This window comes from Malurus melanocephalus, unplaced genomic scaffold (genome assembly GCF_030028575.1).
Source record: "Malurus melanocephalus ecotype Western Australia unplaced genomic scaffold, MMel_1.1 scaffold_960, whole genome shotgun sequence".
NCBI classification, from domain to species: domain Eukaryota; kingdom Metazoa; phylum Chordata; class Aves; order Passeriformes; family Maluridae; genus Malurus; species Malurus melanocephalus.
Window position 1 is genome coordinate 50,259 of NW_026624192.1, and position 24,799 is coordinate 75,057.

General features: G+C 43.9%; 1 protein-coding gene across 1 annotated transcript in view; it reads right to left on the reverse strand.

Annotated features, from left to right (window-relative positions):
- The window catches only part of REC114 (REC114 meiotic recombination protein), a 15,774-nt gene extending 525 nt beyond the window's left edge, over positions 1-15,249 (reverse strand). Inside the window, exons 1-5 of the mRNA XM_057386387.1 lie at positions 14,939-15,249; positions 14,374-14,463; positions 4,887-4,970; positions 1,965-2,147; positions 1,253-1,321 (exon numbers count right to left, since the gene is read on the reverse strand). Of these exons, the coding sequence (XP_057242370.1) occupies positions 1,253-1,321; positions 1,965-2,147; positions 4,887-4,970; positions 14,374-14,463; positions 14,939-15,109 (597 nt within the window). The 5' untranslated portion in view covers positions 15,110-15,249. The remainder of the gene's footprint in view (positions 1-1,252; positions 1,322-1,964; positions 2,148-4,886; positions 4,971-14,373; positions 14,464-14,938) is intronic.
- Between the last annotated feature and the right edge of the window lie 9,550 nt (positions 15,250-24,799).

Consider the following 24,799-nt stretch of genomic DNA (forward strand, 5'->3'; position numbering starts at 1 on the left):
GCGGGGCAGGTGGCACCGACTGCCAGGGAAATGCGGGGCAGGTGGCACCGACTGCCAGGGAAACGCGGGGCAGGTGGCACCGAGCTCAGACACAACTGCATGGCCATACCCCAGCTCTCCTGGATGTGCCCTGGCTCTGATGCTCTCAGAATGCYGTGATTTCTCCGTGGAGGTTTTGCTCAGATTCTGATGTAGCTTTTACAGCATCATATTGGCCTGCAGTTATTCAAGCTAGAAATTTAACCTGGAAACTCCARTTTCCTGGGAACCGTGGCTTGCTGGTGGATATCCACTCTAATGAGTGTACACCCTCATGAGGTGTACGTGCTATTACATGGATTGTGTAGGGATAACCAAGTGTGCACTTCTAAGCTCTTAATTTAGCTAAATGTCCTTTAGAAATAAATTAGGGGGCTTTTTAGTGTTAAAGTATGGTTTTCATCCCTGTTTAATGCCCTCCCAGCTTTCTCTCTTGGTGGTCGGTGAACTCTGGGCATCGTGGCAGTGAGGTTGGAATGAGGTGACCTTTAAGGTCCTGTCCACCCCAAACCAGTCTGGGATTCTGTGCTCACCCAGTGACTATGAAAGAAGGGTAAGAAAGAATCAGAAAAGCAACTGCACAAAATCATAAGTTAGAAAAGAGCAGGGTTTTTTCATCTGCTTCTACACTGGTCCAGATTCCCAATAAATGAGCAACAGCTGACTTCTAGGGATTTACCCTGAACTGCTCAGTGAAGTTGTCCATGGAATATGGGGATTCTCTGCTGTGGGTCAGGGTTGAGAAGGCTCTAGGGAAACCTCAGAGCCCCTTGCAGGGCCTAAAGGGACTCCAGGAGAGCTGGAGAGGGACTGGGGACAAGGGATGGAAGGACAGGACAAAGAGTAATGGGTTCCCAGTGCCAGAGGGCAGCTGAGATGAGACAGTCTGTGATTCCTTGATATTTTCAGCCTGCAGCTCTGAACCACAAAAGTGGTTTCTGCAGAGCCAAACCTGTGCCAGAGCCATTCATTTGGATGTTGCCTCTGGGTATTTCTCTGCTCTCAGTGTGTCGTTTGTCCTATTCAAATGGGACATTCAAATCCCTATGCAAACACCTTGTTTTGCAGCTTATTCCCTGGCTCCGGATCGTTGCACAGATCCAATGTTTTGCTGGCATCCCAGTGTTCAGGGAAGGCATTTCCCAGATGTTTATGAATCTGAGATAGCTCGTTCTCAGTGASAGGATGTGAACATGAGATGTCTGTTTTTTACCTGTGCTAGCTGTGCCACAGATCTCCTCTCTCCAAAACTTGTGCAGGAATCTGCGAGAGGCTCCTCTGGCTAGAAAATATCAAATGCAAATAAGGCCTTGTTACCAAGCAGGGTGTGGGTATGCRCAGGGAGGGAAGTGGTTCCATTTTTAGAGCTGACAGAAGGGAATGTGCTCAGCTACCTTCTGCAGTAAAAAGGCATCTTTTTATGGAACCTGCATGCACATCTGCTCCRGTCTTTAAAAATAAAAGACATGGCAGTTTAACTGCAGTTTTTCATGGCTAAACTRAAGTTATAATCTGCTTGCTAGGGGTAACTTTAAAAATGCTGTGGATGGATGCTCACAGGAGCACACTGCCTCCTTCCCATGGATCTGAATACTCAATAGAGGAGACATTCAGGARTAATCACCTTTGGAAATGCTGTTTGTCTTTGCCTTTGTTTTGGACAGGAGAAACGTTCTGTTCCTCCCAAGACTGCTTCTAGTTGTGCCAGGTTAAGCTCAGATTGTAATTAGGCAGTTGTAGCAGTTACTACCAGGGCAAACCAGGAGCAGGTAAACAGAAAGGAGGCACATCCGGGGTTAGTTCATGGCTCTGATCATGTTTCACCCTGGATAACCCATTTCCCARCCCCTATTTCTTGGAGACAATCTCACGGCTATCAGAAACTTGGTCAGCTGTAACACTCTGAGCTGTGTGTTGTTACTCACCCCATGTTCTGTGTCCATGCCCTGCGTGTCCTGGCTGAGGCCATGGCACAGCTGCTGGCTCTGCTCCTCAGCCCCCTGCACTGGGACGTACTCGCTGAGTTTCTGGACACAGCTGMAGCAGTGCTCCTGCATCTCCTCCCTGCAGTTCCCTCCAAACTGCACACGGAACATGCGGCACTCGTTCTGCTCCAAACCACAGGGAAATCAAATCAGCTGTGAACCCCCTCAAACTACTTCRATTTTAATTAAATCCCCAGTTGTTAAAGTTGGGGAGAAGGCAATAGATTCTTGGGTCACTGCACCAATTTAACAACAAAGAAACAAGTTGTCCCTGCTGTATTTTCATTTTTCCCAGCAGCTTAACTAAAAGACTGTGATTCCCAATTAGAAAATCAGGTTTAGCCAAGTGGACAAACCTTGCCGTGACTCAGTTTTTCCACTTAGCAGGAAAATTAAGTTTCATTGTTGCAAGAAGTATCCTGTAAGGGTGTGCCAGATCTGCAGTTATTTGTGACAAAAAATGATTCCAAAGTAAGCAGAAGTTAACTCTGGATCTGAACTTGAAGTTCTGGGAATGGCATGTTCCACTTAGGATTTGTGTTCCTGGTGCATCAAACCCAACCCTACCTGGTCTACTAAAGCTGTGTGTAGCTAAACCAACACATTCAGTTTGGCTCTCACCAGAATGTTCCTTGAACAGAAGCCAACATGTTGGTCAGGTGTGCAGGGAATTCAAATGCATTACTTTAAATAATGAAATATTAATAAAAATAATTTAAAAACTCCAGATAGCTCTGACACCCCAGAATAGGTTGTTGGGCTGTACTGTAATGGATATTTTTAAGAAGTACCCCAGGTCCAGCAAGCCGCCCCGAAGTGACGGGATGGGAGAGTCTGTGGTGTGTGATAAGCTTGGCCTAAGCACCCTGAGCTGATGTCAGGTAGGTGCATATTCAGTGTTTAGAAAGTGAATTAATGGGACTTTCTGTTTGATCTTGGCATTTCATATTTAAAACACTTAAAGTACTAGAGAAACAGCAACTTCTCCTTGGGYCAGCCTGGCCTATTTGGGTCTTCATCTTGCTGAGGTTCCCACGTCAAATCCATTTCCAATGCTGGTTTTTAATTCCGCGCTGCCAGAACACGAGTGCGAGGGCACCTCTCAGTTTAAAGTTTCTGTCTCAGCGATGAGCCAGCTCTTCCTGACAGCCCCTGTGTTTACATGCCTGGCATTTAAAGATGTCAGAATCAYACAAAATGATTTTTAGGGCAGGGTAAGCACAAAAGCTTGTCTCAGTGCCTTTTAAAGGGAATAATGTCAAACTGATGAGAAGTGCAGTGCTCACGTACCAGTGCCCAGCTGGATTTCTGCTCATTAATTAAGGAACTGGGGCAGCCTCCCAGACCCAAGCACTGAGCTGTGGGATGCCAGACAGGTGAGTTCTCATTTCAGTGACAGAAAGGGAACTTAGGTTGGGTTCTTTTGGAGACTTTCAAAGACCACTTGCTTGTTTGGATCCCCAAATCAATTCTGAGGCTGAGCTATTTGGATTCCCTGGGGTTTCTCACAAGGACTGTTAAATACTGCAGATTGCAGTTTATAAACAACAGTGAACTTTGAAAATTAAACATTGTTCCTTTGTGGGAAGAGAGCTGTGATATGTCAAGGTTTATAGCATAAGCTGAGTACTGGGCAATCACACCTGAACCATACAAGAGCTGCAGTATTAAAGATCCCGCAGGTCACAAAATCATTAAATTTGCACCTCTTCCATGCTGGCTGGTGGGCTGAGCTCAAGGAAAACAATATGAGGCAAGAAGATCTATTCCAAAAATATTAAGAACATTTGTCTTGCTGCTGTTGATAGTTCTGAAACTCATTCTGCTGGCTAAGAGTCCTCAGTGCCCTACTGAAGTGGTATTTGAAGTGCAAAGTTCCACTGTAAATGCAGTATTAATGACTTACAAAAACCAAGGAGTACAAGATAAAGCTGAAATTTATCAGAAAGATGCACACAGAAGTGACACCCACAGTCAGGATAGAAAGCAGAGAAACTCTGGTACAATCACTGCAGTGCCATTGAATGCAGTTGTGTGAATTTATGGTATGTAAACATTGAGATGCACCAAATTAATCTCAGACTCTGTTAATATTCTCCTTGCCTGCGCTGCCCCTCAGAGCTTTGCTCAAGCCTGGGAGCGACTGGGATATTGGTTTTTTGTTGCTGGTGAGGAGCACCAGAATCCCTTAATGCTGCAGGGACTGGCTCTGGTGACTGGGAAGGGAACATCCTGCAGCTTCATCAGAACTAATTCCTGCCCCAGCTGGCTCCAGGATTTCTAACGAGCTGACAAAAAGCAGTTCATTTGGATTCATAACCCATGGACTTAAAACAGTAAGATACTTACAGCATATCAGAGTTCATCTAAGAACCAAAACCCTGAGATTTTTACATAAATTGGCAAGGAAGTACTATTTGATTATGTAAAGGCAAACCAACTGCTTTTCAGCAGAAAGCTATGTTCCTTTTATTCTTTGAGTACCAAATACCTTAATCCCAGCCTGCTGCTGCTGTGCCAGGGGCCACAAAATGCCTCAGTAATTACTGGGTTAGAGAGTTTGTTTCCTGAAGTGCAGTCTGGCTCAGAGGTAGCATGGAAGAGATTCACTTCATCTTCTAATTGTTAACCAGGGCAGACACTGAAATAAAACTACTCTGGCTGTTTTAGCAGTCTAAAAACTCTGAATATTAACAGTTAGAAAAGACACCAAGATTATTCAATCAATTCTTGTTTAGTGTCTGGTGTAAAAAGAAAAATTAACTTAYATAGACAATTTTAAACTTTTAATTTAGCCAATATTATGAGGTTTTCTCCATATCTCTGTTACATACTTGGGGTGTTCCAAGCAGCTCAGCTCACCTTGGCGTGTGCCCGGAGCAGCAGGCACTCTGCTCTCCTCACTATCTTCAGCCACTTGTGGGAATCAATCAGGGAAAAGCCTTCCTGAAAGAGAACAGGACACAAACCAGTGGCTCAGCAAACAGCAACACCATGCTTCAGTTCTGTGATTTAATTACAGCCCTAATGAAGATCAGTCAGTGTAGTCTTGTAGTTTTGTAGCTGTCAAATAGCTGCCACTGGAATTTTTACCACTCGAGGGATTGAATCTGTAGCCGCARTAACAACACTGTCAAGGTATGTTCTAATTTCCATCCCTCTCCACATTTATCTTTGTGCCTGCTGTGAAAGTCCCTCCAATCCAGAACAAAGCAGCTGCACTCGGAGCTCTGAATGCTGAAGTTGCCCGGGAGGGCAGCAGAGGGCAGGCGAATCCGACGAATGACACAGCCCCGCCTTGGCTCCGGGTGCCACTCAAGGAAACGAGCAGCAGCTTTGCTAATTGGATAAAGATGTTTTTATACTCCAGCTGCATCACTGTCAGTTTATTCAAACTGGACAGACTGCTCAGCCGCCTGTAAAAACACCCCAGGAAGGGGAAAACATCACAAAACAACTGCGAGGCAACGGTCTGTGTCTCCCCAGGCACCTGGAAACATGAGTTAGCACTAAGTCCAAGGGAAAAAAAGCCAAACAATTACCGACTGTCAGCGCAGGGAGGAAATCAGGTACCTCTTTTATCTGAGCTCACAGTACTCTCAGTGACCATGGCTTTGGCCCAGGCTGCTTTGCAAGGCGTCCTAAGGGTCAAACCCCCCAGGTCATGTCCAGCCTGGAGGGCCAACAGTGTTTGCCACAGCCACCATCCATCTGAGGTTGGTCCAGGCTGGAAAACCTTCCATTCTAGTACAGGGATCACCTCAGGGGCTCTACCCCTTTACTGTGCTGGCACTGGCTTTACAACCTCATGCAGCAATTGCATGAAGATTTTTAACTGCACTTTCACCAAGAAATCTCTAAAAAGCTGTGAAGAGTTGAACCAAAGGCAAAGTGGATTGCAGACATCTGCTATGACAGACTCCAGAATGTSAGGCAGCAGGGAAAGTACCATTCCCAAAAGATTTGGGGTCAGAKGGAGCAAAGGATTTCCCTGTGCATTGTAAACGCAGGTGCTGACAGCAGGTGAGAGGGGCCAGTCCCTTGCRGTGTGTCTGCATTGAATTTACTCCCCAAAGTGCCCTAAGGTAGAACTTGTAAGGTGGGAAAGATCTCAGGGTCAAAACAGGGAGATCTCACTTGGTGAGCAATGGGAAGAGGTGGAAGCAAGCCCCAAAATACTGTCAGTGGAGCAATGCTAAACCATTCCTTCAACAGGCCACTTGAACTTGTGGCCACTTGTGATTGTTCTGTTCCTTTCAAGTAGTTTCTGTTTTGGAGACACATCAACTGTTTATTTAAATATAGCTGTTTCTATGTTCAGTCTGGTTTTACAGTGTTTTTCCTTTCACTGGACATGAAGGTTGAGCAAATGTGTCCTTAAAATAATAGCTGTTTTCAAAGAAATCATAATAAGAGTCCCTGTTTAACTTTCTGACCAACTATTTTATTGTCTTTTCCCAGGCTGTTCTTTTATATGTCCTGTTTCTGAGGTCAAACAAGTGGGAAAAAACAGCATTTGGAATTTTTATTTATGTACTCCTGAGTATCCAACTCCAACCCCCAAATTTGATTTAAGTGAAATTTAACAACATTATTTTAAAAATCATTGTCCCTGTATTCACACAGTCACACCTTAAAGCTCATCCAGTGCCACCCCTGCCATGGGCAGTGACACTTTCCACTGTCCCAGGGTGCTCCAAGCCCCAATGTTCAGCCTGGCCTTGGGCACTGCCAGGGCTGGGGCAGTGCACATAAAGTCAGGTGAATGAATTCAGAGCACAATAAATGTGTCCCTTGAGCTACGCTCAAAGACAGGAGGGTCTCTGCAATGCCCAGGAGCAGGGCACGGGGCAGAGCCTGGGAAATGCCAGGCAATTCATCGAGATTCCAGTGCATTYGTGCCTCTCAGGGATGATGGATTGACTCTGGACGTGCTCTGGGCATGGGCAGTGACACAGAAAAAGGCAGCTTTCCCTCTGGAGCGGTGCTGCCACCACGCTGCCAAAGGAGGGAACAGAGCAGCTGGTCCCTGTTCCCTTGAGCAGGCAGCATCCATCGCTGCTTCAGTCAGCGCTGGACAGGGGCAAAGGCAGATGGCAGTGTAAGATTAATCAGAATATCCCCAAAAGGCAGCCTAYAACGGGGCAGGGACACAAGAGCTCACATGTTTACCATGTGAAGGAAGAAATAGCAGCACTTTCCTAAGTTTGGTCATCAATGTTCAGTCAGGCACATAACTCATGTTGTTCTCTACCACTGTAATTGTAACAAAAGCAGAGTAGAGCAAAATTRGTTCCTACATCTGTGACCCAAATCTGAGTTTCTCAGAGGAGGTCTCTGAGTGGAATCAAGCTGAAGCAGAAAACAAAGCAAGATGTTTCCCAAATGTTTTGGAAGCAGGCAAGATGTGACCGCAGCTGCCAAGGGGCAGAAGCCAAAATGCTGATCCAGCCTCGCAGCACTGACTGGGAAATACTTTTGTTCTGACTTTACATTTCAGCATTCAGGAGCCTGCTGTGYAATGAGGGCTGTGAGCTGTGCTGGAAGGTATTTGTGTGTGATTTATGAATATTTTTTATTGTATTATCTAGAAACCCTGTGGTGCTAAACAACACAGGAACAGATTATCTGTTTTTTTCTTAAACTGCAGCCTTATGTGAATTAAAAATGATTTTATATCTAAGAAATGTTATTTGTGTAGCAGTTCAGCTGTGCTGGCTTGCATCAGTTTGGATTTACTCATGCACAAGCCAGATGTTTTCAAACAAAAYTATGTGTAAACAATAGCTTAGGGGRAAAAGTTTGGGGTTTTTTGGTCACAAACATGAGCTAATCTGCCATTAAATTACAAGTTTATTAGATCTTTATTAAAGATCAGTATTAATGAAAACAGTATTAAAGAAAAGCAGTATTAAAAAACACAAACTAAACCCCAGAATGCTCCAGAGAGATCCATTCTCCAGTCTGGGCTGCCATTCAGACCAGGACCATGAAATGCCAATACCYCAGTTTGTTGTGCAAGTTCCCAGTTCAAAGGAACATAACATTGTAGCGTGTGATGGATTAAGGACTCAGCTGGGAATCCCACAGCCTGGGAATGTGCATTTGCAGGAAAGGATGAGGTCAGCTTGAGATGAAATGAGTTTTATTGTATGAATTAACAGTGCACAGCTGCCAGGGTGCTGGAAACTAAGGCAAGATGGCAGAAAAGCTGCAAGCCTCGGTCAACATCCTGCCTGCACCATTGCAACACAGGCTGGGCAGCATGGTGGGACACAAATTCCCTGGAAAACAGAGCAATTTCCAAAGTTCCCCAGGAGGCACCTGAGACAACTCCTCAACCCTTTCCTTTCCCAAGGTAAGATACCCCTACACAAGTGGGGAGCAAACCTCGCACACTCCACTCACACAGCCCTGGCAAGGCCAAAGGAGGGATTTGGGAAAGCACTTTTGTGGGAAGGCTGGGGTGTGGTGCAGCTTTGAGCACCCCCCTCCAGTTCCTGCAATGCTCACAGATCTGCAGGGAGGGGATAAATAATAACMGAGAGGGGCACTGCCCACCTGCTCTGTCCCCCCAGCAGAGCTTCACACCCTGGGGCTGCTCTGCTCACCACACTGAGGACAGAGCTGCTGTGAGCAATCTTTTCACAAGAAATTATTCGCTGCCTAGGTTTGGAGTGTGCTGTTAAGCTCAAATACCAACATTTTTAGCCTGTGACATTCTGGGTATTGTTACAATTAAACATTTATACTGAGGAACACCTTGCTTACTCTTGGAAGTGCAAATTTGGCACCAGAGCAATGGTAATGTTATTTCCAGGTGTCTCCACACCGCAGTTCTGATCAAAAGAGAACTAAGATGCTGGAGTTGCAAAGACTGTTATTAACCATTGTCTCACAGGACAGGAAAAATAAAGATGTGTAAGCAGGCAGTCTGATAAAGCTTGTAATTATCTTCAAGAATTGCAGAATGTAACAGGCAAAACTGAGATGCTTTCAGAAAACAAAACTGGAGGTGGTGTTTACAGGTAAGTGGAGATCAATAGTGATCACCTCAATAAGGATTTAGTTATTAAGTGGTTATTATAATAAAAATTGCACTTGCTAGAAACATTACATATAAATCCTAAATCAAATGGTTGTTTATATTTGAAAAATAGCAATTAACTCCTTGGCTTCCCAAAAGAGAAAAGTGAGTTGCTGTTTTACTCTTTTTTTTTTTTCTAGAATAAGCAGATTTAAAAAGTTAAAGCAGATTTAAAAAGTTAAAATTCATTAATGACTATAGAATAAAGTTGTGAAAATTAAACTTCTAACATAATTTCATTTCAGTCTTCATTAGTACCTTGTAACACACCTGGAAGTAGAAATTTTCCTCACTTGTATCTTTTTCCAATATCTAAGTTAGGCCAGATCCATTAYGTTTCATTTCTGCAGTATGAGCTGTCTTGAAAACCGAGTCAAGAGAAGAAGAACACGACCRAAAATAAAATATTCCCCAAGCAAGACAAGCTGTAGAGTGAGGGAAGCACAGAGTTGTCCCTGCAAACATTTCCAAGCCTAACAATCACAGCAGCCAGGCAGGAGTGAGGAATAAAGGATGTTAAGCTCTGCATTATCCTTTTTCTACCCTCAATCTCTCAGCCCCTGAAATCTTGCTGTTAAGCCCAGTTGATTGTGGCAGAGAACAAACGAGGGCTGAACTCATTAACCTGAGTGCTCTGTGTGTACACAGGCWGGGGAGCTGAGGGAAGGAGGAAATGCAGCACACACACAGCCACCCCGAGGGSACTGGGCAACCAAAGAATGGCTTTGACCAAAATGGAAATACTTGGGTACAGTGGAGGTTTTCAGACGGGTACAGACCACAGCAAAGGTAAGCCCCTAGCTGAGGTCAAACCTCCATACCTCACTGTGAGAACCTGAATTGGTTTGAGTTTTTTTCCTACACTTCAGAGCAGTGACACAGAGAGGGGAACGGGATGCTCAGGGATTAGTGGCTAAAGCTCTAAGGGCATGCCATTAATTTTTCCTTTCACTCCCAATATAAARTACATACTTCCCTAGATCAATATCATATATTAAACTCTAACTTTAGGCTAAATACACTTCATTAATAGACATCACTAATCTTAAAAAAAATATTTTAAGAAGTGGGTTTAGGAGAATTGGGGCAAGAGAAAAGCAAAGAGCAGAAGCCCTTGACATAAAACATAAATGGGAAAGCTGATGCAGAAGGATACTCAGCTTGTCCAAAACAATCACATCAACAGCACATGTTGAAATAAACAACCTGAAATTGAGATTTTTGAATTGCGATTGTGGTACTAAATAAGTCAACAAAACTTTAATAAAAGAACAACCTTCTGTAGCTTTGCAGTGCTCTACCACAAAGCAGCATTAGCAACCTGCTCGCTTCCCCAGGCTTCTGTCAGGAGCCCTCAGTTATTGCACAGGGACCATCTCTGCCCAAGGCACTGCTGTGAATCTCATCTTCAAAATTTGGTGTCTGAGTTTCAGGCACTGCAAAGAGAGCATCAGGAATATGAGAATGCCTGCTGAATGCCTGCCTAATTAATGAGTTAGAATCTACTGCACCCTAAGCACTGGTAGCTTATTACAAGTCATGAGGGGACCAGGAGGGCACTGAGGACATTTAGTCTACACTTCAAAAGATCAGGTCACAAATCAATTATTCTGGATTAATTTTATCCTATTAAGTAAGTCCTCTTCACAATTTCAATTTGTTTCATTTGTAGGATGTTACGAATTCTAGCACCAGAAATAATTGCACTGAATAAAACACCAAAATATAATTTCCATGATGTGTTGCTACAGAGAGGAAAGGAAATAAGAGTTGTGGTAAATGGAACATGATGGATCTTGAGTATGGCCAGAAATTAACAGAGATGCTGTTGAGATATTCCTGTAAAATTCCACTGACTACAGTATACAAGAATGAGGTTTTCCTACCATCAAATATGCGGTCTGTTAGGCAACACTGCAGCAAAAGCAGGTCCTAAAAATACATTATGTAATTTAATTCCAAATGAAGAATTCAGTTTAAGAAAAAAACAAATAGAACAAAACAAATCAAAACACCCTTTAATTTGCATTATGCATCAGGGATTTTTATGTTCCATGCTCTGAAGTTCCATTTACCCTCCTCTTCATTCCATTACACAAGGAATAGATTGTATTTGGAAAGGAAAACAGTTGTTTCTGTATTTATTAAAAAAATAAAGCAGTTGTTAGGATATGTGAATATTTTATTGCTGTTTTATAAATATTGTTCTTAGAAACGGATCATAAAAGAGCCAGTGGACTCTAAATATCATTCTTTTAGGGAAAGGTTTCTTAACTGCCCTGCTTAAGGAAAATTAAAAGGACTAAGAGAATACATAGGCACACCCATCAYAGAGAATTTTGATAGCAACCAGAAACACTTCAATATTGTTCCTACTGTAGATGTTAATCCAGACATCAATGAAATTGAAGTTTTCTAYACAACTCTTTCAGATTTGTGCAAATGTTGTTCATAAGTGAGAAACAGAAAAAAATCCCTTTATTATTCATCGATGAAAATGTTACAAAAATACAAGTTCTGCCTGTTGAGAAGGAAATGGCATCCCTGTGACACAGATCTTGTGCCTCACCCTGATCCTGTACAGAGGTACAAATCTACAATAATTTTTATCCAGTTCCTTCAAACCCAGTAGCCTGGAGCACATCAAAAGGGCTGAAAAGTAGGGATTAGGAGATAGCTCAAAAGACATGACATCCACAGTTTAAAGGATGCAGCACCAACACAGCACAAAACAGTYGTGTGAGTGCATCAGAGGGAATTTCAGTGCACACAAGGCAGCACACAGTGTAGTGGGAAACCTGGGCAACCCAAAGGACACAGCCCAGCCCAGGCCAGCAAGAGGAAAAGAGAGCACAAGTAAAATCATGCCAACAGTTACAGCATTCCATCAAAGTCGATCCATTCCCTCTAGAGCAGAAGTCGTGCATTATCCCCTCTGACAGAATGTCCATGATAATGGACCCCCAGTGAGTGGATTTGGTGTGTGACAGGTTCCAAGCACGGTCTGTACTTAGGCATGCAAAGCCTGGTTAAATATTGTGACAGGTTTGTGACAGYGCTGACAGCTGGGGACTGGAGGGAGATGGAACCACCGAGATTAACCATTTCTGATGATTTCTGGAGCAAAACACAGCCTGAGCAGCACTGCAAGTTGGTTTGTTGTTGTCTGGCATCTCAAGAAGGAGMCTGCAAAATGCCCCACCSYGGAARTGCCCAAGAACAGGTTGGATGGAGCTGTGAGCAACCTGYGACAGTGGRAGGCGTCCCTGTCCATGCCACGGGGTGGCACTGGATGAGCTTTAAGGTCCCTTCCAACCCAAATCACTCTGRGAATCCATGAAAACGAGCAGATTGGGTATTCGGTGGGTTTTTCAGCCACTCARGTTTGTTTAAGAGGACAAGTGGGAGGACTACAACTGGCCCAGTCTCAGAAATACACACAGTCCCAGTAGACAGCAGTGCCCCTCCCACCAGTTCAGTCCTGTGTGCACAGAACACTCCTGCACCRCCATCCCAACCACACCTGCTCAGACGTGCACCCAAAGCAATCAACAACTTGTCAAACCAACAACTTTTCTCTAAATGTCAGTGTCTCGATTTTAAGGTTGGCATAGACGCATTGCCAAAATAAATGTTAAAAAAACCACAAAACAACTTTTTTTTTTTTTCTTTTGAACTCTCAGTGCTATATTTTGGTCACATCTACCAAGCATGTCTGTTCCACCTCTCCTGCACTAAGTGATAGCTACCACAGTACCTCAGTGTCTCCTAGAAGCTGGAACAGCCCTGATGGATCCCAGAAATTCCTCATCTGGCATTTCATGCAAAGCAGCTGCCTGAAAGCTTCACTAGCCACTAAACACAAGAGCTGCAAGAAAATGCTTTCCTCAGCCAAGTTTTYAGAAAGCTTTTCTGATCCCTCATCCTTTCCGACAGCACTTTTATCTGCCCTGCTACTTGCCAGATTYAGCCTTTGCCAGGCGAGTCTTTGAAGGGCTGCAGCTTTGGGTTGTGCCTTTTTTGCACTTTAGTTAGTTATTAAAAGTTGCAGTTAGCTTTTATGGTTATTTCAAGGACTTTTAGAGTAATGGCAGTTACTGGTCACTAACAGGTACAGCCACTGGTAGCAGGAGCATCCTGCACTGAATCGTTCACAGCAGAACTTGGTAAGGGATGGCAGCAAGTATCATTTCCATCTACATTTTTAATTCTTCTTTCTTTTTTTCTTATTCAACACAACTGCTAAAATACTTTCCATTCTTGTCCTTAGAAAATATGAGCTGAGGGCCATTCACAGTAACTGCTGTTAGCTCATGCATTAACTGTTCAATATTTCTAACAACACATTCACAATCCAAAAAACTCAAGGGTATCYTTGGTTCTCCCCTATACTTAAATTTCTATAAGTCAAAGACCCTTTAAGAGGCACAGTAAAAACCAATTTATAAGCTTATACATATTTAAAACTGCAATGTAGTCTCTTACACATTGTGTATTAAAAAAAGCTTTGTTATCTTTACACTGCAGCATCTTCCAGTGGTTTGTAATACCTTTCTGACATATTTATCAGCCAGCTCCTCCTCGCTGTCACCCCTGAGTACTGGTGATGTGCACTGAACACACTTAATTCCACCTTCCAGCAAGGTCTTCCATGTCATGAGCATCAAACCCTCTCCTTCCAGACAGAATTCTCCTTTTAAAGTCTTTGRTGTCATTATGGAATCTTTAGTTTAGTAGCTGGTTGTGCCTCAACAAGTGCAGGCTACAGAAAAACCAGTTGACACAAGTTTGAATTTTGTCTCCACGGGTGTATGTTGTATGTTACATCTCAATATCCAAAACAGRAAATACAAACCTTTTGATAAACCAACCTGTCAAACCAAAATAATGACAGGTCATTGGCAAGAAATCAGCTGGGCCATTTCACAGATTATAGTTTTAGCTATTTTTAAACAGTGTATCTGTTTTCTTAGTCAGAAGAATCATGAAAAAAACCCAAATATTTTTCAACATCAGCAGCACTTAGCATTACCTCTTAATCTAGATTTTTAGAACCGCAGAAGAAATGCTGATCCTCAGCAGGAAATAATGCATTTAGCATAATTCTGATAAATGTGCAGAGAAAGCAGCACATGAGAATTACGATGAGCAAAACAAAACTGACGGCTCCCACTCAGTGGGAGAGAAGAACTGGGAAAGGAAACAGAGTTAATACCGACGGCAACATGAAGGAAAAATATTCTTCATACATAACAAACTTACCAGCACTGTTCGCCCTTGGGAAATGAAGAAATGGCCAGACACCACAATGGTAAGGACAAGAGGGCCTGATTCTTCATTTGATTCAAACACCTTTAAAAAGACAGACAGAGGAAAATCTGGCCCTGTAAACACAGCATCTACAATTCCCATTTCTAGTGCCAAATAAAAGGTTTCAAAGGTCACTGTTAGAAGCTGGGTGTATAATTTACATCTCACTAATGCAACCTGCCCTTCACTCCCACAGACAGGAGTTGCATTAAATGATTTTTTCACTAATTATACCTCCATATACAGATTTAACTACTTTAAACAACCCTCTGGATTCTTCCAACTTGATCTCTAGATTTTAATACCTCAGGTCACTGCTGAATGAAGGAATWAAAAAAGTGGGCCACTAACTATGCAAACTCTCATGTGTTGTCATTAATAATTCATGAAGCAAAATCTCTCCCGATTCCTGCTTTAGCTCTGGAGTTGCAAAAAGACACCTGAAAGGCCTCCTTTATTCGTGTTTGCCTCACAGCAGAGCCACACCGCCCCGCCACCCTCCCCGCGCCGCCAGCACCTTCCAAGAGGTGTTTTGCCTCTCATCGTCACCGCCCTTCGGGGGAAGGAAGCGACCGTAGCGCTTCAAAGGCCACGTTGTGGCGCTGCCGAGGAGGGAGGTGTCGCCAGCGCTGCCCGGCGCTGAGCCCGGCCCGGGTTCGGAGCCGCGAACGCCGCCGGCCGCCGCCATCCCGCGATGAAGGGGATGAGGGATTGCGGCGCTGAGGGCTCTGAGGAATCGGAGGGAACTGAAGGCTCTCAGGAGCCGAGAGCGCTGAGGGCTCTGAGGGGGGCGAAGGAGCTGAGGAGGCTGAGGGTTCTGGGGGATCTGAGCGGGGCGAAGGAGCTGAGGATTCTGAGGGTTCTGAGGACTCTGAGGGGGTGAAGCTGCTGAGGAGGCTGAGGGTTCTGAGGGCTCTGAGGGGTGCGAAGGAGCTGAGGAGGCTGAGAGCGCTGAGGGATCTGAGGGGGGCGAAGGAGCTGAGGAGGCTGAGGACTCTGAGGGTTCTGAGGGCTCTGAGGCTTCTGAGGGCTCTGAGGGGGCGTGGCGACGAGCAGCGCGCGGGGGCTGGGCGGGAAGCACGAGCCAATAGGAAGACGGAGAGAGCGAGTGGCGGGAATTGTTGGCCAATCAGCGCGAGGCGCGCTGGGGCTCGCGCTGCTCCTCTTGTGCCCCATGAGGTGCGGTCGTTTCTTTCCCCTCAGCGGTGTCGTGGGCAGCTCCTGCGTCCCTGCTTTCCTTCTTTTCCTCTTCGTCCTCTCCCGCTCCGAGGGCAGTGTGGCTACAGCCTCCTCCTAGTCCGCAGCAACCTCCGGCCGTGCCGATGTGGCGGGTCCGCCCGTCGCCGCCGAGGCGAGAGCAGAGCGCAGACTCCGCGGCCGTCATTTTGTTGCGTGTGAAGGAGCGCGGTCGTGGATGCATAGCGAGGAGGAGGATGAAAAAGTGAAGCTCCTGCGGGCTGTTGCTGCTGTCTGTGATGTACCTGTGGAACCTGGCCACGATGTCAGAACCCGTCCTTCCTCGGCTGAAACACAAGACCCAGTAAAAACGCTGCCCTACACTCTTAGTTGCCTTTCGATTTCTTGATGGCGTTCACTCCCAGAGTTGAAACAGGCATTTTCGTGGTACCTAAACTGGAGCCTGTCGAAAAAGCTGTTTTCAATGTGTGTGAGATGGGTTTAGCCAGTGTGAGCAAAGAGCTGGATTAGTAAATCAAAATTGCACTGTTCTCCCTACTTTACCCACTCCCAGCTATTAGGTGCTCTTACGGTGATGTAATGCTACACTTTCCCKGGACAAGGAGTGATGGTGAAATGACTGCACTTAGATATTCCATTTATAGTACATACCTTGGCCCATTAACAATAAAAATGTTGATGGGCTGGTCAAGGTCATTGAGAGGGAACAGAGGAGCCAGATACCATTGAGGACTGACCCAGATGGGCTTGTGGGTGCCCATCACCATAAGCCACAGTTAAACCATCAACTGCCTGAGGCTGCCACCCCAGTGCCTTTAATCCCGGTTCTGTGCATTGCCCACTGCCCGCATTGCACATCTGATCAGGATGAAACTTGGCTAAGTACTCATATTAAGCAAAACAATTACATTTCTGCCAATTTTTTCCTGTTTTTTCTTACCTTTATGGTTTGCACTGATGATGCTGTCTTGGCTGATAGGAATAAAGTTAAAACAGAATGAGCTGCTACTCTCTCATCTCAAAAAAAACCTTCAGGGACAAGGTTAACCTATTAAGCTGCCATGGTTTAATCTGTCTGGTTTAATCTAGATGGTTTAATTAGAAAATATTAGATTGACATTCATGTCCTGTGGCCCGTGTGTTTTCCATCCAATGTTGCACCCGAGAGCCAGTTTAGCATCTGAAGAACTCTTTCCAAAATAAACAACTTTGCAGTGTTTCCAAAAGGGAGGTGTTTATCGAAACGTTTCGCAGATAGGGAGAGGCAGGCAGAAAGGCATTAAATGGCTTGACAAGGTCATCCAGAGACATCAGTAATGAAACAGGGAATACAGCGTGGGCTTCCCAGCTGCCAGTTGCCTTCTCTAATCACTGCTTCCCCACGAGGCTTTCTCAAATTGTGCTTGTCAAACATTTCGAATTTGCCAGTAGACTTGGGACTTCCTTGGAAGCTGTAGAAGAAGCTGAATATTACTGTCAGAGAAAGATAGTAGAAGTGCATATAGGGAAAATATTTTCCCATATTTCAGCTGGAAACTGGAGCATTTCTTTTCTGTGGAAACAGTTTGCCCTGTCTGTTTTCCAAGAGCAATTTCTGGCTTCTGCAGGAGGAAACCAAAAGCTTAATACTTTGCTAAAACTAAAATTAAAAAATGTGAGTTAGAACAAGGCAGATGGAAACCAAGAGTGTCAGGTACTTCCATCTCCTCATAGATTTTTGCTTTGCTATGCTCTGCTAGTTTGCCTCTAATTTTCGGACGTGAATTTGTGGTTTTATRTATAAAAAGTAAAATGAGCATTGTGTTAAGTCTGATACACAAGCTTTTGCCGATTCTAATTTGCTTGGGGAATTGCATGATTAGCTCTGGATTCAGAGAGTAGACATAGAAAATGGTTCAAATGCATTTTGATTGGATTTTTTTTTTTTTTGGTAAAAGGCTATGGGAGCTGCCAATTTTTTAAAATCACAGAATGAAATGTAGAAGAAGGAGACGAGTAAAAGCTGTCAGGAGACTGACAGGTTAAAATGTGTTTCATCAGAGATGAGATGGCAAATCCCATATGGATGCCAAGGGTTTATCACTGTGCTGTACTTCAGGTTTGCTGAGACTTCACAGACTGCAGTGGTACAAGTTAATTTTCTCACTGCAGAAGTACCTGCTGCTGTTAATAAATTAGAGAAACTGCCAAAAGCAGAGCTCTCCGTGCAGGGGGAGAGATCCCTTCCTGCACTGTATGGATTTGATAATGTGTTAGTAATTGCTAGATGTACAACAGTCGATTCTGGTACTGGGTATTTTGCTGAACAACCGACGTTATTGATTTTTAATAATAATGGTGGTGGTAACAGCAGCAATAAAATCACATCACCGTGACTTTGTAAGTGTGAGYGCAGATTTGCCACAAGTGCAGGGGATGGACTGGAGTACGGTACAGAACTTGGCCAAATAATGTATTGACAACATCGAGATGCATAAAATGGATAAAATAAGCAACAAAAGGTGTTTTTTAGCAGTTCTGGAGGGTTTCCTGTGGTACTGACCAYTTCCCATCTGCTTCTCCCCAGCTGTGTTAGAGACATGAATGGGATTCCTCACAGTGGCATAAATCAAAGGCTAGTGAAAACGTTCTGTTCAGAATACTTGATTTATTGCTTTGATTTCTGTAATAAATAGTGTTGTCTCGTACTTTAGTTGCTTTGTTAGTAGTTGTGGTATTTTCTCAGGTTCATTCCATTAGTTAGCAYTTCACATAGTTGTTCCTGCTTTTCTTGAAATGGGATCTGCAGTCAGCAGCCTCCCTGCCCAGGTCTCTGAGTGCCGATGAAATTGCAGCACTTTGGTTTATTGCACAGCAGTTCTGTACCCCCCTCTCCAAAATACCTCATCCAGTTCTGTCGGCATGAGTCAGTGTGGAGGGAKATGAATTTTATGGTTTCTTCTGCAGAAATTTGAAGCAGGGCCCCTGTGTTGTTCTGGGCTGTGGTACCATGGCTCTCTTGAGGAGTGTCAGATGTTCACATACCTCTGGGAGACCTCATTCTCCACCTGTGGGACTGCAGGCACTGAATTTTACTCATCACTTTTATCCTGTTCTGCTTTTTTCCTTGACAAAATCTACCCCTTTGCAATAAGCTTTGCATTTGCAAATGAAAAACTGAGGCCAAATCAATGTGTTTCTGACTGAACAGACTTCAGCTATCAGTGTAAGGTAGAAGTAAAGTCTGATGACTTGTGCTTGGCACCAGARTCCCACAGAATCACAGAATGGTTTGGGTTGGAAGGGTCCTTAAAACTCATCCAGTGCCACCCCTTGCCATGGGCAGGGACACCTTCCACTGTCCCGGGCTGCTCCAAGCCCTGTCCAGCCTGGCCTTGGACACTGCCAGGGATCCAGGGGCAGCCACAGCTGCTCTGGGCACCCTGTGCCAGGGCCTCCCTGCCGTCTCAGAGAGGAATTTCCCCCCAACATCCCATCTAACCCTGCCCTCTGGCAGTTTAAAGCCATTGCCCCTTGTCCTGTCACTGCCTGCCCATACTAAAAGTACCTCTCCTTTTTATAAGCCACCTTTAGGCCCTGGAAGGGGCTCTGAGCTCTCCCTGGAGCCTTTTCTTCTTCCAGGTGAGCACCCCCAGCTCTCCCAGCCCAGGCTCCAGTCCTGGAGCAGCTCCGTGGCCTCCTCTGGGCTCACTCCAGCAGCTCCACGTCTTGTGCTAAGGACCCCAAGTGTAACTTGCAGTTCCACTTCACAGTGGTCYCTCTTCAGTGACCACATCAAGATGAAGATTGGCTTGAGAATCACCCCTCAAGCACCACGAGAATTAAAGTGTCCTCCCAGCTGAGTGCCTTCAATTATCCTTTCTATTTTCAGAAGTTACTCGGTTCCAGTGTGTCTCCAGAGATTGATCCCCTGAGTTCACATCTTGTTTCTCTCTTTATCTAATGGGTGCCATTCCTAACTTGTCAAATATCACATAACTCAGTGACACCTTCACTAGATGATCTTTAAGGTCCCTYCCAACCCAAACCATTCTGTGATTCTGTGATMTTGCTCCCTAAAGTATGTAACTTGTGAGGGTTTACAGGGCAGCTGTGGAAGCGCCTAAAGCAGTGCCTGATATGTGCACTCTTAGTTCAGTGACAGACAAAGGAGCCACATAGGTTTGTGTGTCATGGTTATCACTGCTGCAGGATATGCTGGAGTGTTTCAAACAGCCAGAAGCTGGGAGCAGTCTGTGGACAGATGTCAGAAAAGCCTTATCTCTGTGAGGGCTGTGTGGCAGGCACTGAGGAGCCCTGTGTCAGCCCTTTGGTGAGCAGCTGCTGGCGACAGAAAGCAGAGTTGTCCTCTGTCCCTTGCTCAGCAGGGACACACCAAAACCAGCGTGAAGCACTGACTCCATGAGGTCTTTGACCTCATTGTGTGATTTGAGACTCTATTCCATAAAGCCTTGGACTTTTCTTAGGGAAGGTCACATTTGTTCAAAACATAATTTATTTGCATTTCCTTTATTTCCTTTTAAGTTGTCTAACTTTAGCACTCGGGGCACAGATGAAGGAGCTGCTGCCTCACAAATTTTCCATTTACATAAAAACCCCACCCACAAACACCCTTCACTGTCAGTGCATCCATTTTGCTGAGTGCTTTTCATTTTCCATGACCTTGAAAACATAAGGGCGTTTATTAATTAATTCAAATTTACAGCTGGGTGGAGGGGAGAATTGCAGATCGGAGATAAGCAATTTGTTGTGTGCCCCTTATTTGATGAGGATTGTAGGAGAAACAGTCCAAGCCATTGCCAAGACTTYCCATCCCAATCAACTCTGGTTTTCATTTAAGCACTGGGTAAAGAGTGACCCTAGCAGGAGGAGAGTCTGAACTTGAAGGGATTAAAAAAAATCCTTCAAAAAATTSGAAAACTGAATTCCTGACAGTCATGGATATGGACAGGAGCTGGTATTACCTCTGCTTTTTACTCTTGCACTGATTAACTCTGAACACTTCCTGAAATAAACCTTTACATACTGCTGTGTAAACACAGCGCTAATGGGAATTCTGATTTTGACAACTCTGTCAAAGTTTGTTTCCATCCAAGTTTGTTTCTTTTGTAAGGAAAAATCAATGCTTTTTTCCCCTTCAGGTTGCATTTTACTGATTTTAGCAGTTCTTGCAGGGAGCTTGTAGAAGAAAATACATCTTTGATTCTTTCTTTAAGCCTCAGTCCCAGAGCTGATGTCAGGGAGAGTTATGTGTGCATAAAGAGGAAGAAAATGTCTTGAACTTTTGTGCATTCTCAAAGAAGGATATTCCCTTCTCACCACCCTCATTSTGAATTCTCTTTCTAGACTACTGGATTATCATGTGTTCAACCAAGGATTTAGTGGAGCAGGTGAAGAGAGGACTCTAAATATGTCTAGCTAGTGTAATACATCTGTGCCTCTTYGTGCCTGAATAGAATAAAATGAAATAGAATATATTATATTTGAGTTCCAAATATACGACCTTTTAAAATAGAGGAAAAAAAAAAGTTTAATGTTAGTGACAGGAGAATTTGACATCCACCTGAGCAGCTGCTGTGCCTTCCACTAAAAAGTGTGACACTGAAACCCACCTTGGCACGTTCTGCTGTCCCCCTGACACCTAACCTGGACTCTGTGCCACAAGAGAAGGAGCCTTTAGTCCCCTGAATCCCACTCTGGTTAGGAAGCAAGCAGCAGAATGCTAATAAATTTAATTTACTTGCTTAATCTCCCCTGTGTTTTGTATTAATATGAATAGCATTACAGGAGCAGGGATGTGCTTATATAACAAAATGTTCTCCTTCATCTTGAGGTTAATGTAGTTACTCGTATTTACCACCCATGAAATGGGGGCTTAATCTCCTGCAGCAGGATACCAGCAACTTGGGTGGAAATTCTATTGTCTGCCAGGAGCCTCCGAGCCAGGGAATGGGATATCACCCCTGTAGTTTGCCCAAATCCTGTAATATTAGATATTGGAGATGTTCCCATCTCACCACAGATGGCACAGTGGGGATGTGTAGGAGAACAATATTGATCCAAAGCATGGATTTTTCCTTGTTTGCTTTAATAGCCTAAAACACAAATAAAAGCCTGGTTTGTCTCCATCACTCACTCACTCAAAGGTTTCTGCTTTGCTATTGGATTGCACGTGGTGCAGTAATGTGCACTTCTCTGTTCTTGTTAATTAAGAGGAGTGAGGTTGATCATTTTTTTTCCTGTCAGCGCTGCGGGTCAGGTTCCCTGCAGCCCACCCTGATGGAATTCACTGGTAACAGTGCACTGAGCAGCACTGCAGTGTTTGACTGACTCCCAGACACCCAGCACAAGGCAATGTGCCATGAGATTGCCTTCTCTCAGTCAGCACCAGGCACAGGATCTCTCCCTGCTCTGGGGTGCTCTCTTCCTGTACAACATAAAAATTTAATCTGTGAAGTTATGATAAGTGCAGATATCAGTCTCTCATGCCCCCACGCTCCTCCGTTGTCCCTGACTTCACAAGGGACATTTGCCACATGGGCAAGCATGGTTAAGCTTTGGACATTTCTCAGGATACAGTTTTATAACCCATTTTCAACTCTGAGCCTGCTTTTGTACCTCTTGGACACAAGCTGGCTTTGTTTGCCTGTGGTTTTACAGTCAGGGTCATACCACCACTTCATAAACATGGAATGTCTTCTCTGTACTCCGTGCTTTTGTTAATTTTAATACAGGAGGCAGCTGCTCACCTCAGCCTAATTTATTTGCTGCATGAAAACTGAGAGACATGTCTGTTGTCATTCTATGCAGAATTCTCTCACAATGGGCACGATTCTCATCATCCAGCAAGTTCACAGCCAATTTTGCCAGTTTCAGCTGATTTCTTCTGATACTGTTTGAGAGAAGGTAAGAGTCTAGCTCAGTCTTATTTGTTGTTGTTACACAAGGTCTGGCTACACGGGGATGCAAATAAATCCAATCTTAGTTGTTATTCTCAGCAAAATATYGACTGTGATAGCTGGAATGTCATTTGTGATGGAAGATATTTTGTTTTCCTATCTCAGCTTTCCAGAGATAGAGTATTTGCTAACGTTTAWCAACAGCCTGATGTCAGTGGAAAACTCAGATGCCATTTGACATCAGCTCTCACATTAATCACAAARAATGTAAGTTTTGAGAGGCATTTCTGCTACCTGAACCGAAATGAAGCTTGGGGTCACAGTGGAAGGTTGGAGATCATTCTCAAGCTGCTTTTTCTCCTCACATGCTGCAAAGCAATGGTTTTTTTTAAAAACAGCCCCTTCAAAAATAAAAAAAAAAAAAGCATTTCCTTGGCTTCATTACATTAATTATAAATGTAGATATAAAAAATTCTTAATTCCAGCAGTGCTAATGTCAAATAATTGTTTGTGTTTCTACTTTAAGAGGCTGACAGAATATCTTGAGGGTAAAGGACTGGAAGGRGAATGGTTTTATATTTATTGTGCTAACATTTGCAATGCCTCAGAGTCTATCTCGTGTGCAAGGTCTCTTAAAGTAAATAGGATGCATTAATCTGAGAGTTTCTTGTAAAACAAAGAAAAATATATTTTATATTTTAAAAGATTTTATTCTTTTTAGGAAAAATGCATAAAAATGCAAAGCACACAAAATCATCTATGAGTCTCTTTGCCATAAGGTGTTGTGGATGCCAGACTTTTCWATGGATCTGAAAAATAATTGGAGAAATGCAAGGGAAGAAAAGATYGATGATGGGCCATTACCTGTGGAGATAATAACCCTTAGAACCAGAGAGCCCTTGAGCCATAGGTTGCTGAAGGTTTGAGAGCATAGCAGGGAAGTGTTTTCATGGATTTTCCTGCAAAACACCCCCAACAGTGGCCCCTGCTCCCTCAAGGTACCCAGCGAGGTGGGGGATTCTGAGAGAGCTTTCCCAGGCACTTCATGGTGATCTGGAGGGTGAGTTTGGCTGATAAGAAAGTCTTAATGCAGCTTTGGGGTGAATATCAATAAAAAATGGACAGGTGAAAGCAGGAAGAATGCAGCCTGGCACACCCCATGGATGTGCATCCAAAGAGGGAGAGGAAAAAGTGCTCAGCRGACCCTGGGAACTGCATCAGGAATGTGCCCACTGGCTGCTGTCAGAGGCTGGACTCTAAGCAGATCTTTAGTCTGCATCTCTGTCTCTGTTCCTGTACTCTGAAATCCTTTTCTTATTCAAAATCACATTTTTCTGGTTGCTTCTTTGAGTGGTAGAAACCATACAGAAATGTATGTTCTATTAGCCATGTATAATATGCAGGAAATCAATCAGGCACAAAAGCCAGGCACCATCTTTATTAATGCTGCAGTTTTGGAAAAAAAGAAAAAAAAAAGCTGTTTTATTCATCCTTTTAAAAGGGATGAATAAAATCCCTTTAGTTATTCTTTTAAAATATCCAGACAACTCAAACTAAAAGAAACTCTCAGCATATCATATCCAGCAGCTGGGGAAGTGAATTTTGTGAATTTTGCACACAGCACACACATTATCCATTCCGGCAGCGTGCACACCTTTATCCTCTGTCTCCTACCTGCTTTCATAATGAGCCTTCAAGAAGCAAGAACACATGTCCTGAAACAACTTCTGGGGGTTACTTAATTGCTCAGTGACCTTTTCTAGATTTGCCAAATCGCTGAAGCTCAAGCACCACTCATCAGTATTTAATGTATACCATGAAGTGCCACTCAATTTTCAAATACTTCGTTCKGAACTTGGTTGTTATTTCCGTGAAGAAGGATTTCCAAATTACTGCCTCTTGTCAGAATGCAAGCAGATAAAACTGGGTAAATCCTGAAATATGCCAGGAGACAACCAGCAGGGTCACTCTGTCACACACTTTGAACTCAGAATTTTGTCTTAAAATGATTGTAAATTTRTGAAAATGACCTTCAGAATCAGAGGGTCAGAGACACTTCTTGGGGAAGAGGTGTGCAACAGATATTGTGAATTTTCTCCTATTAAAACACACATAAATAAATGTTTTCAGGATACAATATCTTAAATATTGCATCATATGCTCATAAATATAGAAATGGATATTTTCCCCTACCAAGGTCTCTGAAAACARAAACAATTGAGAATTAATAGGTGAGCTTTCATCGTTCATTCTGTTGCCATGATCTCTGCAACTGGTCTTAG